The following is a 20664-nucleotide window of genomic DNA, read 5'->3' on the forward strand; positions in this document are numbered from 1 at the left end:
GCTAGTGAGGGACTGGGACCAGCTAGTGAGTGACTGGGACCAGCTAGTGGGGGACTGGGACCAGCTAGTGAGGGACTGGGACCAGCTTCTGAGGGACTGGGACCAGCTAGTGAGGGACTGGGACCTGCTAGTGAGGGACTGGAACCTGCTAGTGAGGGACTGGGACCTGCTAGTGAGGGACTGGGACCAGCTAGTGAATGACTGTGACCAGTGATGGCTGGTTTCCCACCCTCTGCCTGATAAACTACTCACTGCATGGCAGCTCAGTGTGCAGATGACTGAAAGGACTTGTGCTTTGTCTGCTCATAACAAAAAATGCATGTATAAAGACTACAGCTCCCGTTCTGGCACTCCACAGTCATGGCTTAGTTTGATCAAGATTACAAACAGTAGGAACTCCTCTCTCCCTTCTGCCAAATCAATCTACACCAGCCAGCCAGGCAGGCAGCTAGCCAGCCAGCCAGCCAGCCAGCCCCAGCCAGCCAGACACTCCCTACCAAGTTGATTGCTGGCTGGCTTCAGTATCTACCAGAAGTGTGAGCTGAGAGGATGAATCTCCTCCGGATGAGTCAGGGAGATTGAGATGAGGAGATTCCATTTGGCAGACAGGCACTAGGTCAGAACATGGGAGGACAGGAGAGGGGATCTCGCAGGAGAGGGGATCTCGCAGGAGAGGGGATCTCGCAGGAGAGGGGATCTCGCAGGAGAGGGGATCTCGCAGGAGAGGGGATCTCGCAGGAGAGGGGATCTCGCAGGAGAGGGGATCTCGCAGGAGAGGGGATCTCACAGGAGAGGGGATCTCACAGGAGAGGGGATCTCACAGGAGAGGGGATCTCACAGGAGAGGGGATCTCAGGGGGGGGGGGGGGGGGGGTGATCTCACAGGAGAGTGGATCTCGCAGGAGAGTGAGTGGATCTCGCAGGAGAGTGAGTGGATCTCGCAGGAGAGTGAGTGGATCTCGCAGGAGAGTGAATGGATCTCGCAGGAGAGTGAGTGGATCTCGCAGGAGAGTGAGTGGATCTCGCAGGAGAGTGAGTGGATCTCGCAGGAGAGTGAGTGGATCTCGCAGGAGAGTGAGTGGATCTCGCAGGAGAGTGAGTGGATCTCGCAGGAGAGTGAGTGGATCTCGCAGGAGAGTGAGTGGATCTCGCAGGAGAGTGGATCTCGCAGGAGAGGGGATCTCACAGGGGGAGAGTGGATCTCACAGGAGAGTGGATCTCACAGGGGGGGGTGATCTCACAGGAGTGGATCTCAGAGGGGGGGGGGGGTGATCTCACAGGAGAGGGGATCTCACGGGGGGGTGATCTCACAGGAGAATGGATCTCACAGGAGAGTGGATCTCGCAGGAGAGTGGATCTCGCAGGAGAGTGGATCTCGCAGGGGGGGGTGATCTCACAGGGGAGTGGATCTCACAGGGGAGTGGATCTCACAGGGGAGTGGATCTCACAGGGGAGTGGATCTCACAGGGGAGTGGATCTCAGAGGGGGGGTGATCTCACAGGAGAGTGGATCTCAGAGGGGGGGTGATCTCACAGGAGAGGGGATCTCAGAGGGGGGTGATCTCACAGGAGAGGGGATCTCACAGGGTGGGGGTGATCTCACGGGGGGGGTGATCTCACATGAGAGGGAGAGGTGATCTCACAGGAGAGGGAGAGGGGATCTCACAGGAGAGGGAGAGGGGATCTCACAGGAGAGGGAGAGGGGATCTCACAGGAGAGGGAGAGGGGATCTCACAGGAGAGGGGATCTCACAGGAGAGGGAGATGGAGAGGGGATCTCACAGGAGAGGGGATCTCACAGCGTCCTCGCTGGCTCTAGCTTACTGATATTATCCTTGGTTTGGGTCCTTCTACTCGTTTGCATGTTTTGCTCACCAAATCTTTTCTCTTTCTCCTCTTTCTCTTTCTGCTCGTTCATGTGCTTATTTATGCAACTGCAATTATTCTTATGAATTATTATTTGATTATGCCTCAAGTGTTGTGGAAACATGTCTGTCACAACGTACAGTACATGAGCTGACTCATCCATACGTGCACAATGTTGAATAACCGACATTCCAATCAAATCTCTGAGTTCAATTATCAGTATACTATTGATTATCAGTATACGATTGATTATCGGCATACTATTGATTATCAGCATACTATTGATTATCAGCATACTATTGATTATCAGTATACTATTGATTATCGGTATACTATTGATTATCAGCATACTATTGATTATCAGCATACTATTGATTATCAGCATACTATTGATTATCAGCATACTATTGATTATCAGCATACTATTGATTATCAGCATACCATTGATTATCAGTATACTATTGATTATCAGTATACCATTGATTAGTGGTGTACTATAGATTATTAGACTATGGAGGGTGAGGAGGCTATAGTAGTGTCTCTAGGGGCAGGGTCTATGGAGGGTGAGGAGGCTACAGTAGTGTCTCTAGAGGCAGGGTCTATGGAGGATGAGGAGGCTACAGTAGTGTCTCTAGGGGCAGGGTCTATGGAGGGTGAGGAGGCTACAGTAGTGTCTCTAGAGGCAGGGTCTATGGAGGATGAGGAGGCTACAGTAGTGTTAACAGTAGTGTCTCTAGAGGCAGGGTCTATGGAGGCTACATTAGTGTCTCTAGAGGCAGGGTCTATGGAAGGTGAGGAGGCTACAGTAGTGTCTCTAGAGGCAGGGTCTATGGGGGGTGAGGAGGCTACAGTAGTGATGACCTCCAGATCAGCTCCAGTGTGTGTGTGGATACCCCCTGTGCCAACACCACATCCCTCAACAGCCTGCTAAGGTCCTTTTAAAGGTTGAAACTAAAGTAGGTTTTCTTCCCATCTGAATGGTATTTGATGGACAGCACATTGAGGAAGGACAGGGATCAGTGTTTCCCCACAGTGTGGTCATGAGTCACGTCTCCTTCACTCTGTTTCATCTTGATCACACCAGTCTTCCTATGCTTCCACAAATGTTTCCACAGCAGGTGGAAAATGCACAAATGTATTCATTACCAATCACTGATGTCCCTGATGTCCCTTGTCTCTCTTCCTCTCCTTTCTGCACCAAGCACTCCTATCTGGACTGGGAAACCTCTCTGATTCTGCAAAATATAGCAGGGAAGCCCTCTCACTTGCTGACCAAGGTGACTCCTCCTTCGCTCCTCTACGTCCTCCTGCATGCTGTCAGGTTCTCTGCTCCTCTATGTCCTCCTGCATGCTGTCAGGTTCTCTGCTCCTCTACATCCTCCTGCATGCTGTCAGGTTCTCTGCTCCTCTACATCCTCCTCCTGCATGCTGTCAGGTTCTCTGCTCCTCTACATCCTCCTCCTGCATGCTGTCAGGTTCTCTGTGATTTGCTTTTCCATCTCACTCCCTCCCCCTGCTCAGCCTACTTCCTACCCCCTCATCTCTCTCTCTCTCTCTCTCTCCCTTCCGCTGCCCTCTCCCTCCCTACTCCTCACTCCTTCCCCCCTCCCCCTGTTCGGCCTATTTCCTGTCCCCTCATCCGTCTCTCTCTCCCTCCCTACTCCTCACTCCCTCCCCCTGCTCGGCCTACTTCCTACCCCCTCATCTCGCTCTCTCTCTCTCTCTCTCTCTCTCTCCCTCTCTCCCTTCCACTGCCCTCTCCCTCCCTACTCCTCACTCCTTCCCCCCTCCCCCTGTTCGGCCTATTTCCTGTCCCCTCATCCGTCTCTCTCTCCCTCCCTGCTCCTCACTCCCTCCCCTTGCTCCTGCTGGCTACCTCTGCAGTCTCTGTACCGTTCTCCCATTCCACAGGGATGAGACTAAGGTCAACTGTAGTTCCATGTACTGAATGGGGAGTGTTTACAACTGTACTGTGTGGTTTAACAGTACCATTAGAATGGATTGTACCTGGACTGAGCCAGCCACCCACACCATGTCCTGTCTGGACTGAGCCAGCCACCCACACCATGTCAACATCTCCTGTCTGGACTGAGCCAGCCACCCACACCATGTCAACATGTCCTGTCTGGACTGAGCAAAGGCACCCACACCATGTCAACATGTCCTGTCTGGACTGAACCAGCCACCCACACCATGTCAACATGTCCTGTCTGGACTGAGCCAGCCACCCACACCATGTCAACATGTCCTGTCCTGTCTGGACTGAGCCAGCCACCCACACCATGCCAACATGTCCTGTCTGGACTGGGCCAGCCACCCACACCATGTCAACATGTCCTGTCCTGTCTGGACTGAGCCAGCCACCCACACCATGTCAACATGTCCTGTCCTGTCTGGACTGAGCCAACCACCCACACCATGTCAACATGTCCTGTCCTGTCTGGACTGAGCCAGCCACCCACACCATGTCAACATGTCCTGTCCTGTCTGGACTGAGCCAGCCACCCACACCATGTCAACATGTCCTGTCCTGTCTGGACTGAGCCAGCCACCCACACCATGTCAACATGTCCTGTCCTGTCTGGACTGAGCCAGCCACCCACACCATGTCAACATGTCCTGTCCTGTCTGGACAGAGCCAGCCACCCACACCATGTCAACATGTCCTGTCCTGTCTGGACTGAGCCAGCCACCCACACCATGTCAACATGTCCTGTCCTGTCTGGACTGACCCAGCCACCCACACCATGTCAACATGTCCTGTCCTGTCTGGACTGACCCAGCCACCCACACCATGTCAACATGTCCTGTCCTGTCTGGACTGAGCCAACCACCCACACCATGTCAACATGTCCTGTCCTGTCTGGACTGAGCCAGCCACCCACACCATGTCAACATGTCCTGTCCTGTCTGGACTGAGCCAGCCACCCACACCATGTCAACATGTCCTGTCCTGTCTGGACTGAGCCAGCCACCCACACCATGTCAACATGTCCTGTCCTGTCTGGACTGAGCCAGCCACCCACACCATGTCAACATGTCCTGTCCTGTCTGGACAGAGCCAGCCACCCACACCATGTCAACATGTCCTGTCCTGTCTGGACTGAGCCAGCCACCCACACCATGTCAACATGTCCTGTCCTGTCTGGACTGACCCAGCCACCCACACCATGTCAACATGTCCTGTCCTGTCTGGACTGACCCAGCCACCCACACCATGTCAACATGTCCTGTCCTGTCTGGACTGAGCCAGCCACCCACACCATGTCAACGTGTCCTGTCCTGTCTGGACTGAGCCAGCCACCCACACCATGTCAACATGTCCTGTCCTGTCTGGACTGACCCAGCCACCCACACCATGTCAACATGTCCTGTCCTGTCTGGACTGAGCCAGCCACCCACACCATGTCAACATGTCCTGTCCTGTCTGGACTGACCCAGCCACCCACACCATGTCAACATGTCCTGTCTGGACTGAGCCAGCCACCCACACCATGTCAACATGTCCTGTCCTGTCTGGACTGACCCAGCCACCCACACCATGTCAACATGTCCTGTCCTGTCTGGACTGAGCCAGCCACCCACACCATGTCAACATGTCCTGTCTGGACTGAGCCAGCCACCCACACCATGTCAACATGTCCTGTCTGGACTGAGCCAGCCACCCACACCATGCCAACATGTCCTGTCCTGTCTGGACTGAGCCAGCCACCCACACCATGTCAACATGTCCTGTCCTGTCTGGACTGAGCCACACACACACACCAGCGGAGGCTTGTGACTTGAACATTTGAGGAGGATGGGAGACCCATGGTATAGGCGTGGACCACACGGAGACGACAGACTGTTTCAAAAATCGTCAGACTGATTACTTTCACTTAAAGCATTTAGTAGACATATATAGTACAATATAATGGGGAATGGGAATGAGAGGGCTAATTGCAGTGTTGGGAAGGGATCACATCGGTGATTAGATGAGAGTATGATGCATGAGCTGAGGTGTTCAGAGGCTTCAATACAGGACAGGGGTTGAGGTGTTGAGAATTCAATACAGGACAGGGGTTGAGGTGTTCAATACAGGACAGGGGTTGAGGTGTTGAGGCTTCAATACAGGACAGGGGTTGAGGTGTTGAGGCTTCAATACAGGACAGGGGTTGAGGGGTTGAGGCTTCAATACAGGACAGGGGTTGAGGCTTCAATACAGGACAGAGGTTTAGGCTTCAATACTGGACAGGGGTTGAGGTGTTGAGGCTTCAATACAGGACAGGGGTTGAGGGGTTGAGGCTTCAATACAGGACAGGGGTTGAGGTGTTGAGGCTTCAGTGCAGGACAGGGGTTGAGGTGTTGAGGCTTCAGTGCAGGACAGGGGTTGAGATGTTGATGCTTCAGTGCAGGACAGGGGTTGAGGTTTTGAGGCTTCAGTGCAGGACAGGGGTTGAGGTGTTGAGGCTTCAATGCAGGACAGGGGTTGAGGTGTTGAGGCTTCAGTGCCGGACAGCGGTTGAGGTGTTGAGGCTTCAGTGCAGGACAGGGGTTGTTGGGTTCAGAGGCTTCAATACAGGACAGGGGTTGAGGGGTTCAGAGTCTTCAGTGCAGGACAGGGGTTGAGGGGTTCAGAGGCTTCAGTGCAGGACGGGGGTTGAGGTGTTCAGAGGCTTCAGTGCAGGACGGGGTTTGAGGTGTTGAGGCTTCAGTGCAGGACGGGGGTTGAGGTGTTGAGGCTTCAGTGCAGGACTGGGGTTGAGGCTTCAGTGCAGGACGGGGGTTGAGGTGTTCAGAGGCTTCAGTGCAGGACAGGGGTTGAGGTGTTGAGGCTTCAGTGCAGGACAGGGGTTGAGGTGTTGAGGCTTCAGTGCAGGACAGGGGTTGAGGTGTTGAGGCTTCAGTGCCGGACAGGGGTTGAGGTGTTGAGGCTTCAGTGCAGGACAGGGGTTGTTGGGTTCAGAGGCTTCAATACAGGACAGGGGTTGAGGGGTTCAGAGTCTTCAGTGCAGGACAGGGGTTGAGGGGTTCAGAGGCTTCAGTGCAGGACAGGGGTTGAGGTGTTGAGGCTTCAGTGCAGGACGGGGTTTGAGGTGTTGAGGCTTCAGTGCAGGACGGGGGTTGAGGTGTTGAGGCTTCAGTGCAGGACGGGGGTTGAGGCTTCAGTGCAGGACGGGGGTTGAGGTGTTCAGAGGCTTCAGTGCAGGACAGGGGTTGAGGTGTTGAGGCTTCAGTGCAGGACAGGGGTTGAGGTGTTGAGGCTTCAGTGCAGGACAGGGGTTGAGGTGTTGAGGCTTCAGTGCAGGACTGGGGTTGAGGCTTCAGTGCAGGACGGGGGTTGAGGTGTTCAGAGGCTTCAGTGCAGGACAGGGGTTGAGGTGTTGAGGCTTCAGTGCAGGACAGGGGTTGAGGTGTTGAGGCTTCAGTGCAGGACAGGGGTTGAGGTGTTGAGGTTTCATTGCAGGACAGGGGTTGAGGTGTTGAGGATTCAGTGCACGACAGGCTCATCATGGATGGATGGTGTTGGAGAAGAACTCTTCCACTGATGGCAGGACAGGATTTGACCAGGAAGACAAAAAACAACACCAGACACTACACAGTCAGACAAAAGAGAAATGAGAACGAGTTAGTCCAAACAAGGAGGAAAATCAATTATGTGTAATAACGTGATTGTGTTTGTGAGTGACTACATACACTGAGAGAAAATTGACAGGTCTACTCACAGTGCTTGGAGAGGAAACCAGTGGATGACCGGGCTTGTCAGGAGATGTGCCAGTGGATGACCGGGCTTGTCAGGAGAGAGTTGAAGTACCAGTGTTTTGCTAGCATAGACTGGAGTATGTTTCTGGATTCATCTGATGGCATTGAGGAGTATACAACCTCAGTCACTGGCTTCATCAATAAGTGCATTGACTACGTCATCCCCACAGTGACTGTACGTACATATCCTAACCAGAAGCCATGGATCACAGGCAACATCCGCACCGAGCTAAAGCCTAGAGCTGCCGCTTTCAAGGAGTGGGACACTAATCCGGACTTTAATTAGAAATCCCACTACGCCATCTGACAAATCATCAAACGGGCAAAGCCTCAATACAGGACTCAGATTGAATCCTACTTCACTGGCTCTGACACTCGTCGGATGTGGCGGGGTTTGCAAACTCTTACGGACTGCAAAGGAAAACCCAGCCGTGAGCTGCCCAGTGACACAAGCCTACCAGACGGGATAAATGCCTTCTTTGCTCACTTCGAGGCAAGCAACGCTGAATCATACATGAGTGCACCAGTTGTTCCGGACGACTGTGTGATCACGGTCTCCGTTGCCAATGTCAGCAAGACTTTTAAACAGGTCAACATTCACAATGCCGTTGGGCCAGACGGATTACCAGGAGGTGTACTCAGAACATTGCGTGGACCAACTGGCAAGTTTCTTCACTGACATTTTCAACCGCTCCTTGACCGAGTGTAATACCTACATGATTCAAGCAGACCACCATAGTGCCTGTGCCCAAAAATGCCAAGGTAACCTGCCTAAATGACTACCGGCCCGGCCCGTAGCATTCACGTCGATAACCATGAAGTGCTTTGAAAGGCTGGTCATGGCTCACATCAACACCATCATCCCAGAAAACCCTAGACCCACTCCAATTTGCATACCGCCCCAACAGATCCACAGATGATGCTATCTCTATTGCGTGCCGCACTGCCCTTTCCCACCTTGTAAACATTTCTAAAAACATCATTCTACTTTGACATTATGGGGTATTGTGTGTAGGCCAGTGACACAATCTAAATTTAATCCTTTTTAAATTCCGGCTGTAACATAAGAAGGGAGGGAGTGGGCGAGGGAGATCATTATCACAACAGAAAGAGAGGGAGGGATCACCGTCTGTGTGTGTGTGTGGTGTTGGCACAGCCAGCCCGTCCTCCCTCTCAACCTCCCTCGCTCTCTGCCAGGGATGTATCCTAGTGAAAGGATCCTCTCCATTCCTGTTCTCAGTTTCTATCGTGACTCTCTCTCTAGCTGGACACATGTTAAGGTGTCTGGTCTGAGCAGCAACCACTGGAAGAGGGATAGAGTTGTTTGTTTTGAACAGAATCATTTCATATTGTCTAGTTTACTACTAGTCTCGTACGTATCTCTGTGATTGGAAGCTCCTCGCCGGGCAGGGACGGTAATGGACTAACTGGATTGGTTTACTAACTACAGGAGATACAACAACAAAAAGTTATTTTATTATGAGATACTCTGATTGTTCCTGTTTTGAGGAAGTGCTTTGGAGCTGAGAGGAATAACTGCTTTATATGAAAGAGAGAACAGCTTCTCTACTGCGGAGAATTGGTTCAAAATGTAGCTTAATCCGAATACTAATCTGGGAGAATATGAAACAACGGGGGACGATTTTAACAGTAGCCATCTCTGAAAGACAAGACACTGTTTTGACGACAATGAAACAGATTTTATACCGAAGACACGCACTTCAATTCTATACCTTCAATTTTAAACTGGGAATATATATGTTTTGTTCCTTAAAGGAACACAGAAACGTTGCCTGGTGTAGATAGAGATCGTCACAATGGCATCTTGTTGGAGAAGCCAGGTAAGTGAGCGAGCGGCTGTGGAGTGAGGGAGGTGGAGGTTCCCACCTGAGGGGAGGGGAAGATGGATAGAAGGGGGGGGGGGGGCTGTGTGGACTCTTCTGTAATGGTGCTGTGTGTGTGTGTGTGTGAGAGTACATATCTGTAAAGTATTTGTATTGTGTGTGTGTGTATAGGAGGAGCAGGTTGCCAAGAAGAAGGCAGAGAAGATCCGTGTGGCTTTGGAGAAGATCAAGGAGGCCCAGGTTAAAAAGGTGAGTTTACCTGACTGACTCATGCTACTAGGTAAATCAAATCAAATTTTATTTGTCACATACACATGGTTAGCAGATGTTAATGCAAGTGTAGCTGCTACTCCTACTAAATAGACAGGTTGAACAGGTGAGTTTACCTGACTGACTCATGCTACCAGGTAGCTGCTACTCCTACTAAATAGACAGGTTGAACAGGTGAGTTTACCTGACTGACTCATGCTACCAGGTAGCTGCTACTCCTACTAAATAGACAGGTTGAACAGGTGAGTTTACCTGACTGACTCATGCTACTAGGTAGCTGCTACTCCTACTAAATAGACAGGTTGAACAGGTTAGTTTACCTGACTGACTCATGCTACCAGGTAGCTGCTACTCCTACTAAATAGACAGGTTAAAAAGGTGAGTTTACCTGACTGACTCATGCTACCAGGTAGCTGCTACTCCTACTAAATAGACAGGTTGAACAGGTGAGTTTACCTGACTGACTCCTACTATATAGACAGGTTGAACAGGTGAGTTTACCTGACTGACTCCTACTATATAGACAGGTTGAACAGGTGAGTTTACCTGACTGACTCATGCTAACAGGTGAGTTTACCTGACTGACTCCTACTATATAGACAGGTTGAAAAGGTGAGTTTACCTGACTGACTCCTACTATATAGACAGGTTGAACAGGTGAGTTTACCTGACTGACTCATGCTACCAGGTAGCTGCTACTCCTACTAAATAGACAGGTTGAAAAGGTGAGTTTACCTGACTGACTCCTACTATATAGACAGGTTGAACAGGTGAGTTTACCTGACTGACTCCTACTATATAGACAGGTTGAAAAGGTGAGTTTACCTGACTGACTCCTACTATATAGACAGGTTGAACAGGTGAGTTTACCTGACTGACTCATGCTACCAGGTAGCTGCTACTCCTACTAAATGAACAGGTGAGTTTACCTGACTGACACCTACTAGATAGATCCAGCAGCAGAGATTGACCCTCTGTCACCTGATGCACATGAGATTCACCTGTGATGCACTTTGAATCGTGAAGCATACTTAGATTGTGTTAAAAGTGATGGCAACAGCTTTACCCAGGGGAATGGATAGACCTTGTTTGCACACAAGATGGCTTCACTGGTCTGTACAGAGGATTAGTGATAAATGCCCTACTCTGTTATATGGCTCAGGTTACTGCAGACAGGACCCCAGGCTCTCTCCCTCACTCTCTCTCTCGCTCCTTCTCTCCCTCTCTCTCTCTACCTCACTCTCGCTCAACCTCACTCTCTCTCAAACTCACTCTCTCTCTCCCTCACTCTCTCTCAACCTCACCCTCACACTCCTTCACCCTCTCTCTCTCCCTCACTCTCTCCCTCCCTCACTCTCTCTCTCCCTCACTCTCTCTCTCGCTCTCTCCCTCACTCTCTCCCTCACTCTCTCCCTCACTCTCTCCCTCACTCTCTCCCTCACTCTCTCCCTCACTCTCTCCCTCACTCTCTCCCTCACTCACTCACTCTCTCCCTCACTCACTCTCTCCTTCACTCACTCTCTCCCTCACTCACTCTCTCCCTCACTCTCTCCCTCACTCACTCTCTCCCTCACTCACTCTCTCACTCACTCTCTCCCTCACTCACTCTCTCCCTCACTCACTCTCTCCCTCACTATCTCCCCTTCACTCTCTCTCTCTCCTTCACTCTCTCTCTCTCCTTCACTCTCTCTCTCTCCTTCACTCTCTCTCTCTCCTTCACTCTCTCTCTCTCCTTCACTCTCTCTCTCTCCTTCACTCTCTCTCTCTCCTTCACTCTCTCTCTCCCCTTCACTCACTCTCTCTCTCTCTCTCTCTCCCTCACTCTCTCTCTCTCTCTCTCTCTCCCTCACTCTCTCTCTCTCCCTCACTCTCTCTCTCTCCCTCACTTTCTCCCTCTTTCTCTCACTCTCTTTCTCACCCTCTCGCTCTTACTCTCTACCTCACTCTCTTTCCTTCTCTCTACCTCTTTCGTTCTTTACTATGAGATATTCTGACTGTTCCTGTTTTGAGAAAGTGCTTTGGAGCTGAGAGGAATAACTGCTTTATATGGAAGAGAGAACAGCTTCTCTACTGCGGAGAATTGGTTGAAAATGTAGCTTAATCCGAATACTAATCTGGGAGAGAATATGAAACAACGGGGGACGTTGGGAGTTTCAGCGATGGGACAAGACTGTAACTAACAATTGGAGGAAAAAAAGGGGTAAAAAAAAGTGTGATCCAGTGTGTGACATGTATGTGATGTAAAGTTAGCCTGCTGTCTGTGTGTGGTCCCTTCTAGCTGGTGATCAGCTTTTATTGAACCATTCTACTGTACATAAGTAGTCTGATGTGAAGACTCCCTCTCTCTGTCTCCTCCCCTCAAGCTGGTGATCAGAGTGCACCTGTCAGATGAGAGCTCTAAAACCATGATGGTGGACGAGAGACAGACGGTCAGACAGGTTCTGGACAGCTTGTTGGACAAGTCCCACTGTGGCTACAGTCCTGACTGGTCCCTGGTCGAGACCATCAACGAACTACAGATGGGTAAGGAGCAAACACACACAAATACTGTGGACACTGCTCCGACTGCAGATGGATAAGACACTTCTCCGACTGCAGATGGATAAGACACTGCTCCATCTGCAGATGGATAAGACACTGCTCCATCTGCAGATGGATAAGACACTGCTCCAACTGCAGATGGATGAGACACTACTCCGACTGCAGATGGATGAGACACTGCTCCGACTGCAGATGGATGAGACACTGCTCCGACTGCAGATGGATGAGACACTGCTCCGACTGCAGATGGATGAGACACTGCTCCGACTGCAGATGGATGAGACACTGCTCCGACTGCAGATGGATGAGACACTGCTCCGACTGCAGATGGATGAGACACTGCTCCGACTGCAGATGGATGAGACACTGCTCCGACTGCAGATGGATGAGACACTGCTCCGACTGCAGATGGATGAGACACTGCTCCGACTGCAGATGGATGAGACACTGCTCCGGCTGCAGATGGATGAGACACTGCTCCGGCTGCAGATGGATGAGACACTGCTCCGGCTGCAGATGGATGAGACACTGCTCCGGCTGCAGATGGATAGGACACTGCTCCGGCTGCAGATGGATAAGACACTGCTCCGGCTGCAGATGGATAGGACACTGCTCCGGCTGCAGATGATTAGGACACTGCTCCGGCTGCAGATGGATGAGACACCTCTCCGGCTGCAGATGGATAAGACACCGCTCCGGCTGCAGATGGATAGGACACTTCTCCAGCTGCAGATGGATGAGACACTGCTCCGGCTGCAGATGGATAAGACACTGCAGGCACTGCTCTGACTGCAGATGGATAAGACACTTCTCCAACTGCAGATGTATAAGACACTGCTCCGGCTGCAGATGGATAAGACACTGCTCCGGCTGCAGATGGATAGGACACTTCTCCGACTGCAGATGGATAAGACACTTCTCCGACTGCAGATGGATATGACACTTCTCCGACTGCAGATGGATAAGACACTTCTCCGACTGCAGATGGATAAGACACTTCTCCGACTGCAGATGGATGAGACACTTATCCGACTGCAGATGGATGAGACACTTCTCGACTGCAGATGGATAAGACACTTCTCCGACTGCAGATGGATAAGACACTTCTCCGACTGCAGATGGATAAGACACTTCTCCGACTGCAGATGGATGAGACACTTCTCGACTGCAGATGGATGAGACACTTCTCGACTGCAGATGGATGAGACACTTCTCCGACTGCAGATGGATGAGACACTTCTCGACTGCAGATGGATGAGACACTTCTCGACTGCAGATGGATGAGAGACATCTCCGACTGCAGATGAATGAGACACTTCTCCGACTGCAGATGGATGACACTTCTCCGACTGCAGATGGATGACACTTCTCCGACTGCAGATGGATGAGACACTGCTCCGACTGCAGATGGATGAGACACTGCTCCGACTGCAGATGGATGAGACACTGCTCCGACTGCAGATGGATGAGACACTGCTCCGACTGCAGATGGATGAGACACTGCTCCGACTGCAGATGGATGAGACACTGCTCCGACTGCAGATGGATGAGACACTACTCGACTGCAGATGGATAAGACACTTATCCGACTGCAGATGGATAAGACACTTCTCCGACTGCAGATGGATAGACACTTCTCCGACTGCAGATGGATAAGACACTTCTCCGACTGCAGATGGATAAGACACTGCTCCGGCTGCAGATGGATAAGACACTTCTCCGACTGCAGATGGATAAGACACTGCTCCGGCGGCAGATGGATAAGACACTGCTCCGGCTGCAGATGGATAGGACACTGCTCCGGCTGCAGATGGATAGGACACTTCTCCGACTGCAGATGGATGAGACACTGCTCCGACTGCAGATGGATGAGACACTGCTCCGACTGCAGATGGATGAGACACTGCTCCGACTGCAGATGGATAAGACACTGCTCCGACTGCAGATGGATGAGACACTGCTCCGACTGCAGATGGATGAGACACTACTCGACTGCAGATGGATAAGACACTTCTCCGACTGCAGATGGATAAGACACCTCTCCGACTGCAGATGGATGAGACACTTCTCGACTGCAGATGGATAAGACACTGCTCCGACTGCAGATGGATAAGACATTTATCCGACTGCAGATGGATAGACACTTCTCCGACTGCAGATGGATAAGACACTTCTCCGACTGCAGATGGATAAGACACTGCTCCGGCTGCAGATGGATAAGACACTTCTCCGACTGCAGATGGATAAGACACTGCTGCGGCTGCAGATGGATAAGGCACTGCTCCGGCTGCAGATGAATAGGACACTGCTCCGGCTGCAGATGGATAGGACACTTCTCCGACTGCAGATGGATAAGACACTTATCCGACTGCAGATGGATGAGACACTTCTCGACTGCAGATGGATAGGACACTTCTCCGACTGCAGATGGATAAGACACTTCTCCGACTGCAGATGGATAAGACACTGCTCCGACTGCAGATGGATAAGACACTGCTCCGGCTGCAGATGGATGAGACACTTCTCGACTGCAGATGGATGAGACACTTCTCGACTGCAGATGGATGAGACACTTCTCGACTGCAGATGGATGAGACTCTTCTCGACTGCAGATGGATGAGACACTTCTCCGACTGCAGATGGATGAGACACTTCTCCGACTGCAGATGGATGAGACACTTCTTGACTGCAGATGGATGAGACACTTCTTGACTGCAGATGGATGAGACACTTCTCCGACTGCAGATGGATGACACTTCTCCGACTGCAGATGGATGACACTTCTCCGACTGCAGATGGATGAGACACTGCTCCGACTGCAGGTGGATGAGACACTGCTCCGACTGCAGATGGATGAGACACTTCTCGACTGCAGATGGATGAGACACTTCTCGACTGCAGATGGATAAGACACTTCTCCGACTGCAGGTGGATGAGACACTGCTCCGACTGCAGGTGGATGAGACACTGCTCCGACTGCAGATGGATGAGACACTTCTCGACTGCAGATGGATGAGACACTTCTCGACTGCAGATGGATAAGACACTTCTCCGACTGCAGATGGATAAGACACTTCTCCGACTGCAGATGGATGACACTTCTCCGACTGCAGATGGATGAGACACTGCTCCGACTGCAGGTGGATGAGACACTGCTCCGACTGCAGATGGATGAGACACTTCTCGACTGCAGATGGATGAGACACTTCTCGACTGCAGATGGATAAGACACTTCTCCGACTGCAGGTGGATGAGACACTGCTCCGACTGCAGGTGGATGAGACACTGCTCCGACTGCAGATGGATGAGACACTTCTCGACTGCAGATGGATGAGACACTTCTCGACTGCAGATGTATAAGACACTTCTCCGACTGCAGATGGATAAGACACTTCTCCGACTGCAGATGGATAAGACAATTCTCCGACTGCAGATGGAGGAGACACTTCTCCACTGCAGATGGAGGAGACACTTCTCGACTGCAGATGGATGAGACACTTCTCCGACTGCAGATGGATGAGACACTTCTCCGACTGCAGATGGATGAGACACTTCTCCGACTGCAGATGGATGAGACACTTCTCCGACTGCAGATGGATGAGACACTTCCCCGACTGCAGATGGATGAGACACTGCTCCGACTGCAGATGGATGAGACACTTCTCCGACTGCAGATGGATGAGACTTCTCCGACTGCAGATGGATGAGACACTTCTCCGACTGCAGATGGATGAGACACTTCTCCGACTGCAGATGGATGAGACACTGCTCCGACTGCAGATGGATGAGACACTGCTCCGACTGCAGATGGATGAGACACTGCTCCGACTGCAGATGGATGAGACACTGCTCCGACTGCAGATGGATGAGACACTGCTCCGACTGCAGATGGATGAGACACTTCTCCGACTGCAGATGGATGAGACACTTCTCCGACTGCAGATGGATGAGACACTGCTCCGACTGCAGATGGATGAGACACTGCTCCGACTGCAGATGGATGAGACACTGCTCCGACTGCAGATGGATGAGACACTGCTCCGACTGCAGATGGATGAGACACTGCTCCGACTGCAGATGGATGAGACACTGCTCCGACTGCAGATCGATAGGACACTGCTCCGACTGCAGATCGATAAGACAATTCTCCGACTGCAGATGGATGAGACACTTCTCCGACTGCAGATGGATGAGACACTTCTCCGACTGCAGATGGATGAGACACTGCTCCGGCTGCAGATGGATAAGACACTGCAGACACGTCTCCGGCTGCAGATGGACGAGACACGGCTCCGGCTGCAGATGGACGAGACACGGCTCCGGCTGCAGATGGACGAGACACGGCTCCGGCTGCAGATGGACGAGACACTGCTCCGGCTGCAGATGGACTAGACACTGCTCCGGCTGCAGATGGATGAGACACTGGAGCGATGACACAGACATACAATTATTTATATAATTTCAGAGTTGTTTTTCTGAAATACCAAAGGGATTACTAGCCATCGTCATGTGGCCGTGGTCTGCTCTGAGCAGCAGAGGGGGATGGGCAGCCATCGTTATGTGGCCGTGGTCTGCTCTGAGCAGCAGAGGGGGGTGGGCAGCCACAACAGGGATGAAAAGATTAAATCGCTTAGAATATGAAAACATCCCAAGAGGGAGGGTATTAAAAGCCATTGACATTCTGCAGCAGAGCAGTCTGTCATCACAGTACAGCAGAGAGGGTTGGTGCCCGTTGAGACGGGCCGTTAGTATGTGGTCTGTCATCACAGTACAGCAGAGAGGATTGGTGGCCGTTGAGACGGGCCGTTAGTATGTGGTCTGTCATCACAGTACAGCAGAGAGGATTGGTGGCCGTTGAGACGGGCTGTTTGTATGTGGTCTGTCATCACAGTCAAGGCTTTATATAGGAAGGGAGAGGAGGGCGTGTTTGAAAAGTTTTATAGCCCATGTCCCTTCACAGGGGCGGGCCACTAATTGAGCAGGGCCCTCCCTATCTTATGAAAACCCAAATCTCTCATTTGGAAGCTAAAATTACATTTCATCTCTTCACCAATCATTTTATATTCAAACATTTAAATTGAACAACAATTCCATGTGACTCCGATAACTACAATGTGCAGACTTTCCACTGTAGAGTTTATGTCATCTTATCATTGATGAGAATGTCCCAGATGACAACCGAACTGACATCATATTCATTAAGTACCACCGCATATGTTCAATTGGTCGGATTACCAGAATATAGTTCATTTCCCCCCCCCCCCCCACCTTCTGATGTTCCCAGAATCTCTGTTAACCAAGGGGTTTTGCAAATGTAACATCAGTAGAGTAGAGAGAGGAAAAAGGGGGGAAGAGGTATTTATGACTGTCATAAACCTACCCCCCAGGCCAACGTCATGACACTATGTAGGTTCACAGCTATGCCTCAGTCAATGTGAGTTGACACAGCTCTGCCTCAGTCTATGTAGGTTGACACAGCTCTGCCTCAGTCTATGTAGGTTCACAGCTCTGCCTCAGTCTATGTAGGTTGACACAGCTCTGTTCCAACATCTAGTGGAAAGCATTCCCAGAAGAGGAGGCTGTTATAGCAGCAATGTTCCAACATCTAGTGGAAAGCATTCCCAGAAGAGTGGAGGCTGTTATAGCAGCAATGTTCCAACATCTAGTGGAAAGCATTCCCAGAAGAGTGGAGGCTGTTATAGTAGCAATGTTCCAACATCTAGTGGAAAGCCTTCCCAGAAGAGTGGAGGCTGTTATAGCAACAAAGGTGGACTCCATATTAATGCCCGTGATTTTGGAATGAGATGTTTGGACGAGCAGCTGTCCACATAGTTTTTGGTCATGTAGTGTGTGTACAGTACAGGTGTTAAGGTCGGCTGTTGATCAGGAAGAGACAGATGCGTCTCTAGTCTTCAGCCCTGAGTGATGCCTGTCAGTCTGTACACTGTGTCCTTTTACTGACTTTGAGAGAGTTGACTGATCAACATGACTCAAGGCTGCTGGGAAGAGTATGGTTGGGAGTATGGTTGGACATCTGAACTTAAGCCATTTACAGAACTGTCAGCATTGACAATTCATCAGGGCATGGACTCTACAAGGTGTCAAAAGCGTTCCACAGGGATGCTGGCCCATGTTGACGCCAGTGCTTCCCACAGTTGTCAGGTTGTCCTGGATGTCCTTTGGATGTCATTTGGGACCATTCTTGATACACAGGAAAATGTTGATCTTTTTTATTTTAGGTATCGGTGACCAACAGAAACAAATCTGTATTCCCAGTCATGTGAAATCCATAGATTAGGGCCTAATGAATGTATTCCCAGTCATGTGAAATCCATAGATTAGGGCCTAATGAATGTATTCCCAGTCATGTGAAATCCATAGATTAGGGCCTAATGAATGTATTCCCGGTCATGTGAAATCCATAGATTAGGGCCTAATGAATGTATTCCCAGTCATGTGAAATCCATAGATTAGGGCCTAATGAATGTATTCCCAGTCATGTGAAATCCATAGATTAGGGCCTAATGAATGTATTCCCAGTCATGTGAAATCCATAGATTAGGGCCTAATGAATGTATTTAAATGGACTCATTTCCTGAAATGAAGTGTAACTCAGTAAAATCTTTGAAATTGTTACATGTTGCGTTTATATTTCTGTTTAGTGTGTGATACCTTGTACAATATCCAGTACTCCTATTGGTTAACGTGGCGTTTCAAAACTGAACTTAAAACAGCTATATGTTACTTTTTGGGGAACCAAATTCACATTGACATGTGTGTTATAGATCTGTCACTCTCATTGAAAGCAAGTCTAAGAAGCGGTAGATCGGTTCTACGTGCTCTATTTCTATGCTTCCCTTTAAGTTTCATTTTTGCATCTCTTACTTTCGGTTTTGTCCACCAGCTTCAAACAGTTGAAAATACAATATTTTTTGCTTATGGAAAATATATTTCACAGCGGTTTAGATGGTACAATGATTTTCTGCACAATGACTCCTCGTTTTGTCACAAACTGAAATTCGACAAACTATTAGAATTTCAGCAACCAGGAAATGGCGGAGCGATTTTTGCGTATTGCACCTTTAATTGCCTTGCAACCAGTTTTATATGAATAAGCTGAATTACGCAAATGTTGTCAAAATAACACTTGTAAATTCAATACCTGTTTCCTATAGTCTTACAAATGCTTTTTCACTGATAAAATAAGCCATTTAGAAGATATCACTAGTGCAAAGTAGCTAGCATAAGTTTGTTATGTTTCTAGCTAAATAGCTAGCTCTGTGTTTTTGAACAAATATAGTCTTTGTTCTTACGGTAGGCCTTAATGCTAAAATAATTTTTCATTTTTCAAATGTTTGGAATATTGACTCCAAACAGCAAATTATAAGTGACCCAAATCAGATTTGTGTGTGTTCAGTCATTTGCTATATTTAGTTATAGTATATAAATTACTATGGCTGTTGGGTTAAGGTTTATTTAGTTATAGTATATAAATTACTATGGCTGTTGGGTTGAGGTATATTTAGTTATATGACTGTTGGCTTGAGGTTTATTTAGTTATAGTATATAAATTACTATGGCTGTTGGGTTAAGGTATATTTAGTTATAGTATATAAATTACTATGGCTGTTGGGTTGAGGTATATTTAGTTATATGACTGTTGGGTTGAGGTTTATTTAGTTATATGAAGGTTGGGTTAAGGTTTATTTAGTTATAGTATATTAGAATTCTCTCTTACTCCACTGATGCCACAGGCTTTATGATTCGTACAACCCTCTGCTCTTCCACTGCTAGGAACACCAACTTCATGATAGGCCTAATGTTCAGAATACTCTAACCAACTTCATGATAGGCCTAATGTTCAGAATACTCTAACCAACTTCATGATAGGCCTAATGTTCAGAATACTCTAACCAACTTCATGATAGGCCTAATGTTCAGAATACTCTAACCAACTTCATGATAGGCCTAATGTTCAGAATACTCTAACCAACTTCATGATAGGCCTAATGTTCAGAATACTCTAACCAACTTCATGATAGGCCTAATGTTCAGAATACTCTAACCAACTTCATGATAGGCCTATTGTTCAGAATACTCTAACCAACTTCATGATAGGCCTAATGTTCAGAATACTCTAACCAACTTCATGATAGGCCTATTGTTCAGAATACTCTAACCAACTTCATGATAGGCCTAATGTTCAGAATACTCTAACCAACTTCATGATTGGCCTAATGTTCAGAATACTCTAACCAACTTCATGATAGGCCTAATGTTCAGAATACTCTAACCAACTTCATGATAGGCCTAATGTTCAGAATACTCTAACCAACTTCATGATAGGCCTAAAGTTCAGAATACTCTAACCAACTTCATGATAGGCCTATTGTTCAGAATACTA

General features: G+C 49.4%; 1 protein-coding gene across 3 annotated transcripts in view; it reads left to right on the forward strand.

Moving 5' to 3' along the window:
* LOC110520666 (ras-associated and pleckstrin homology domains-containing protein 1) overlaps nucleotides 1–20664 on the forward strand; it is a 119603-nt gene that overhangs the window by 66882 nt on the left and 32057 nt on the right. For 2 of the 3 annotated variants that reach the window (XM_036975351.1, XM_036975353.1), the window contains exons 7-9: nucleotides 3066–3140; nucleotides 9621–9698; nucleotides 12083–12242. In XM_036975351.1, the coding sequence (XP_036831246.1) occupies nucleotides 3066–3140; nucleotides 9621–9698; nucleotides 12083–12242 (313 nt within the window). The remainder of the gene's footprint in view (nucleotides 1–3065; nucleotides 3141–9620; nucleotides 9699–12082; nucleotides 12243–20664) is intronic. The other variant, XM_036975352.1, reaches the window with a different exon arrangement.

This window comes from Oncorhynchus mykiss, chromosome 3 (assembly GCF_013265735.2).
Source record: "Oncorhynchus mykiss isolate Arlee chromosome 3, USDA_OmykA_1.1, whole genome shotgun sequence".
NCBI classification, from domain to species: domain Eukaryota; kingdom Metazoa; phylum Chordata; class Actinopteri; order Salmoniformes; family Salmonidae; genus Oncorhynchus; species Oncorhynchus mykiss.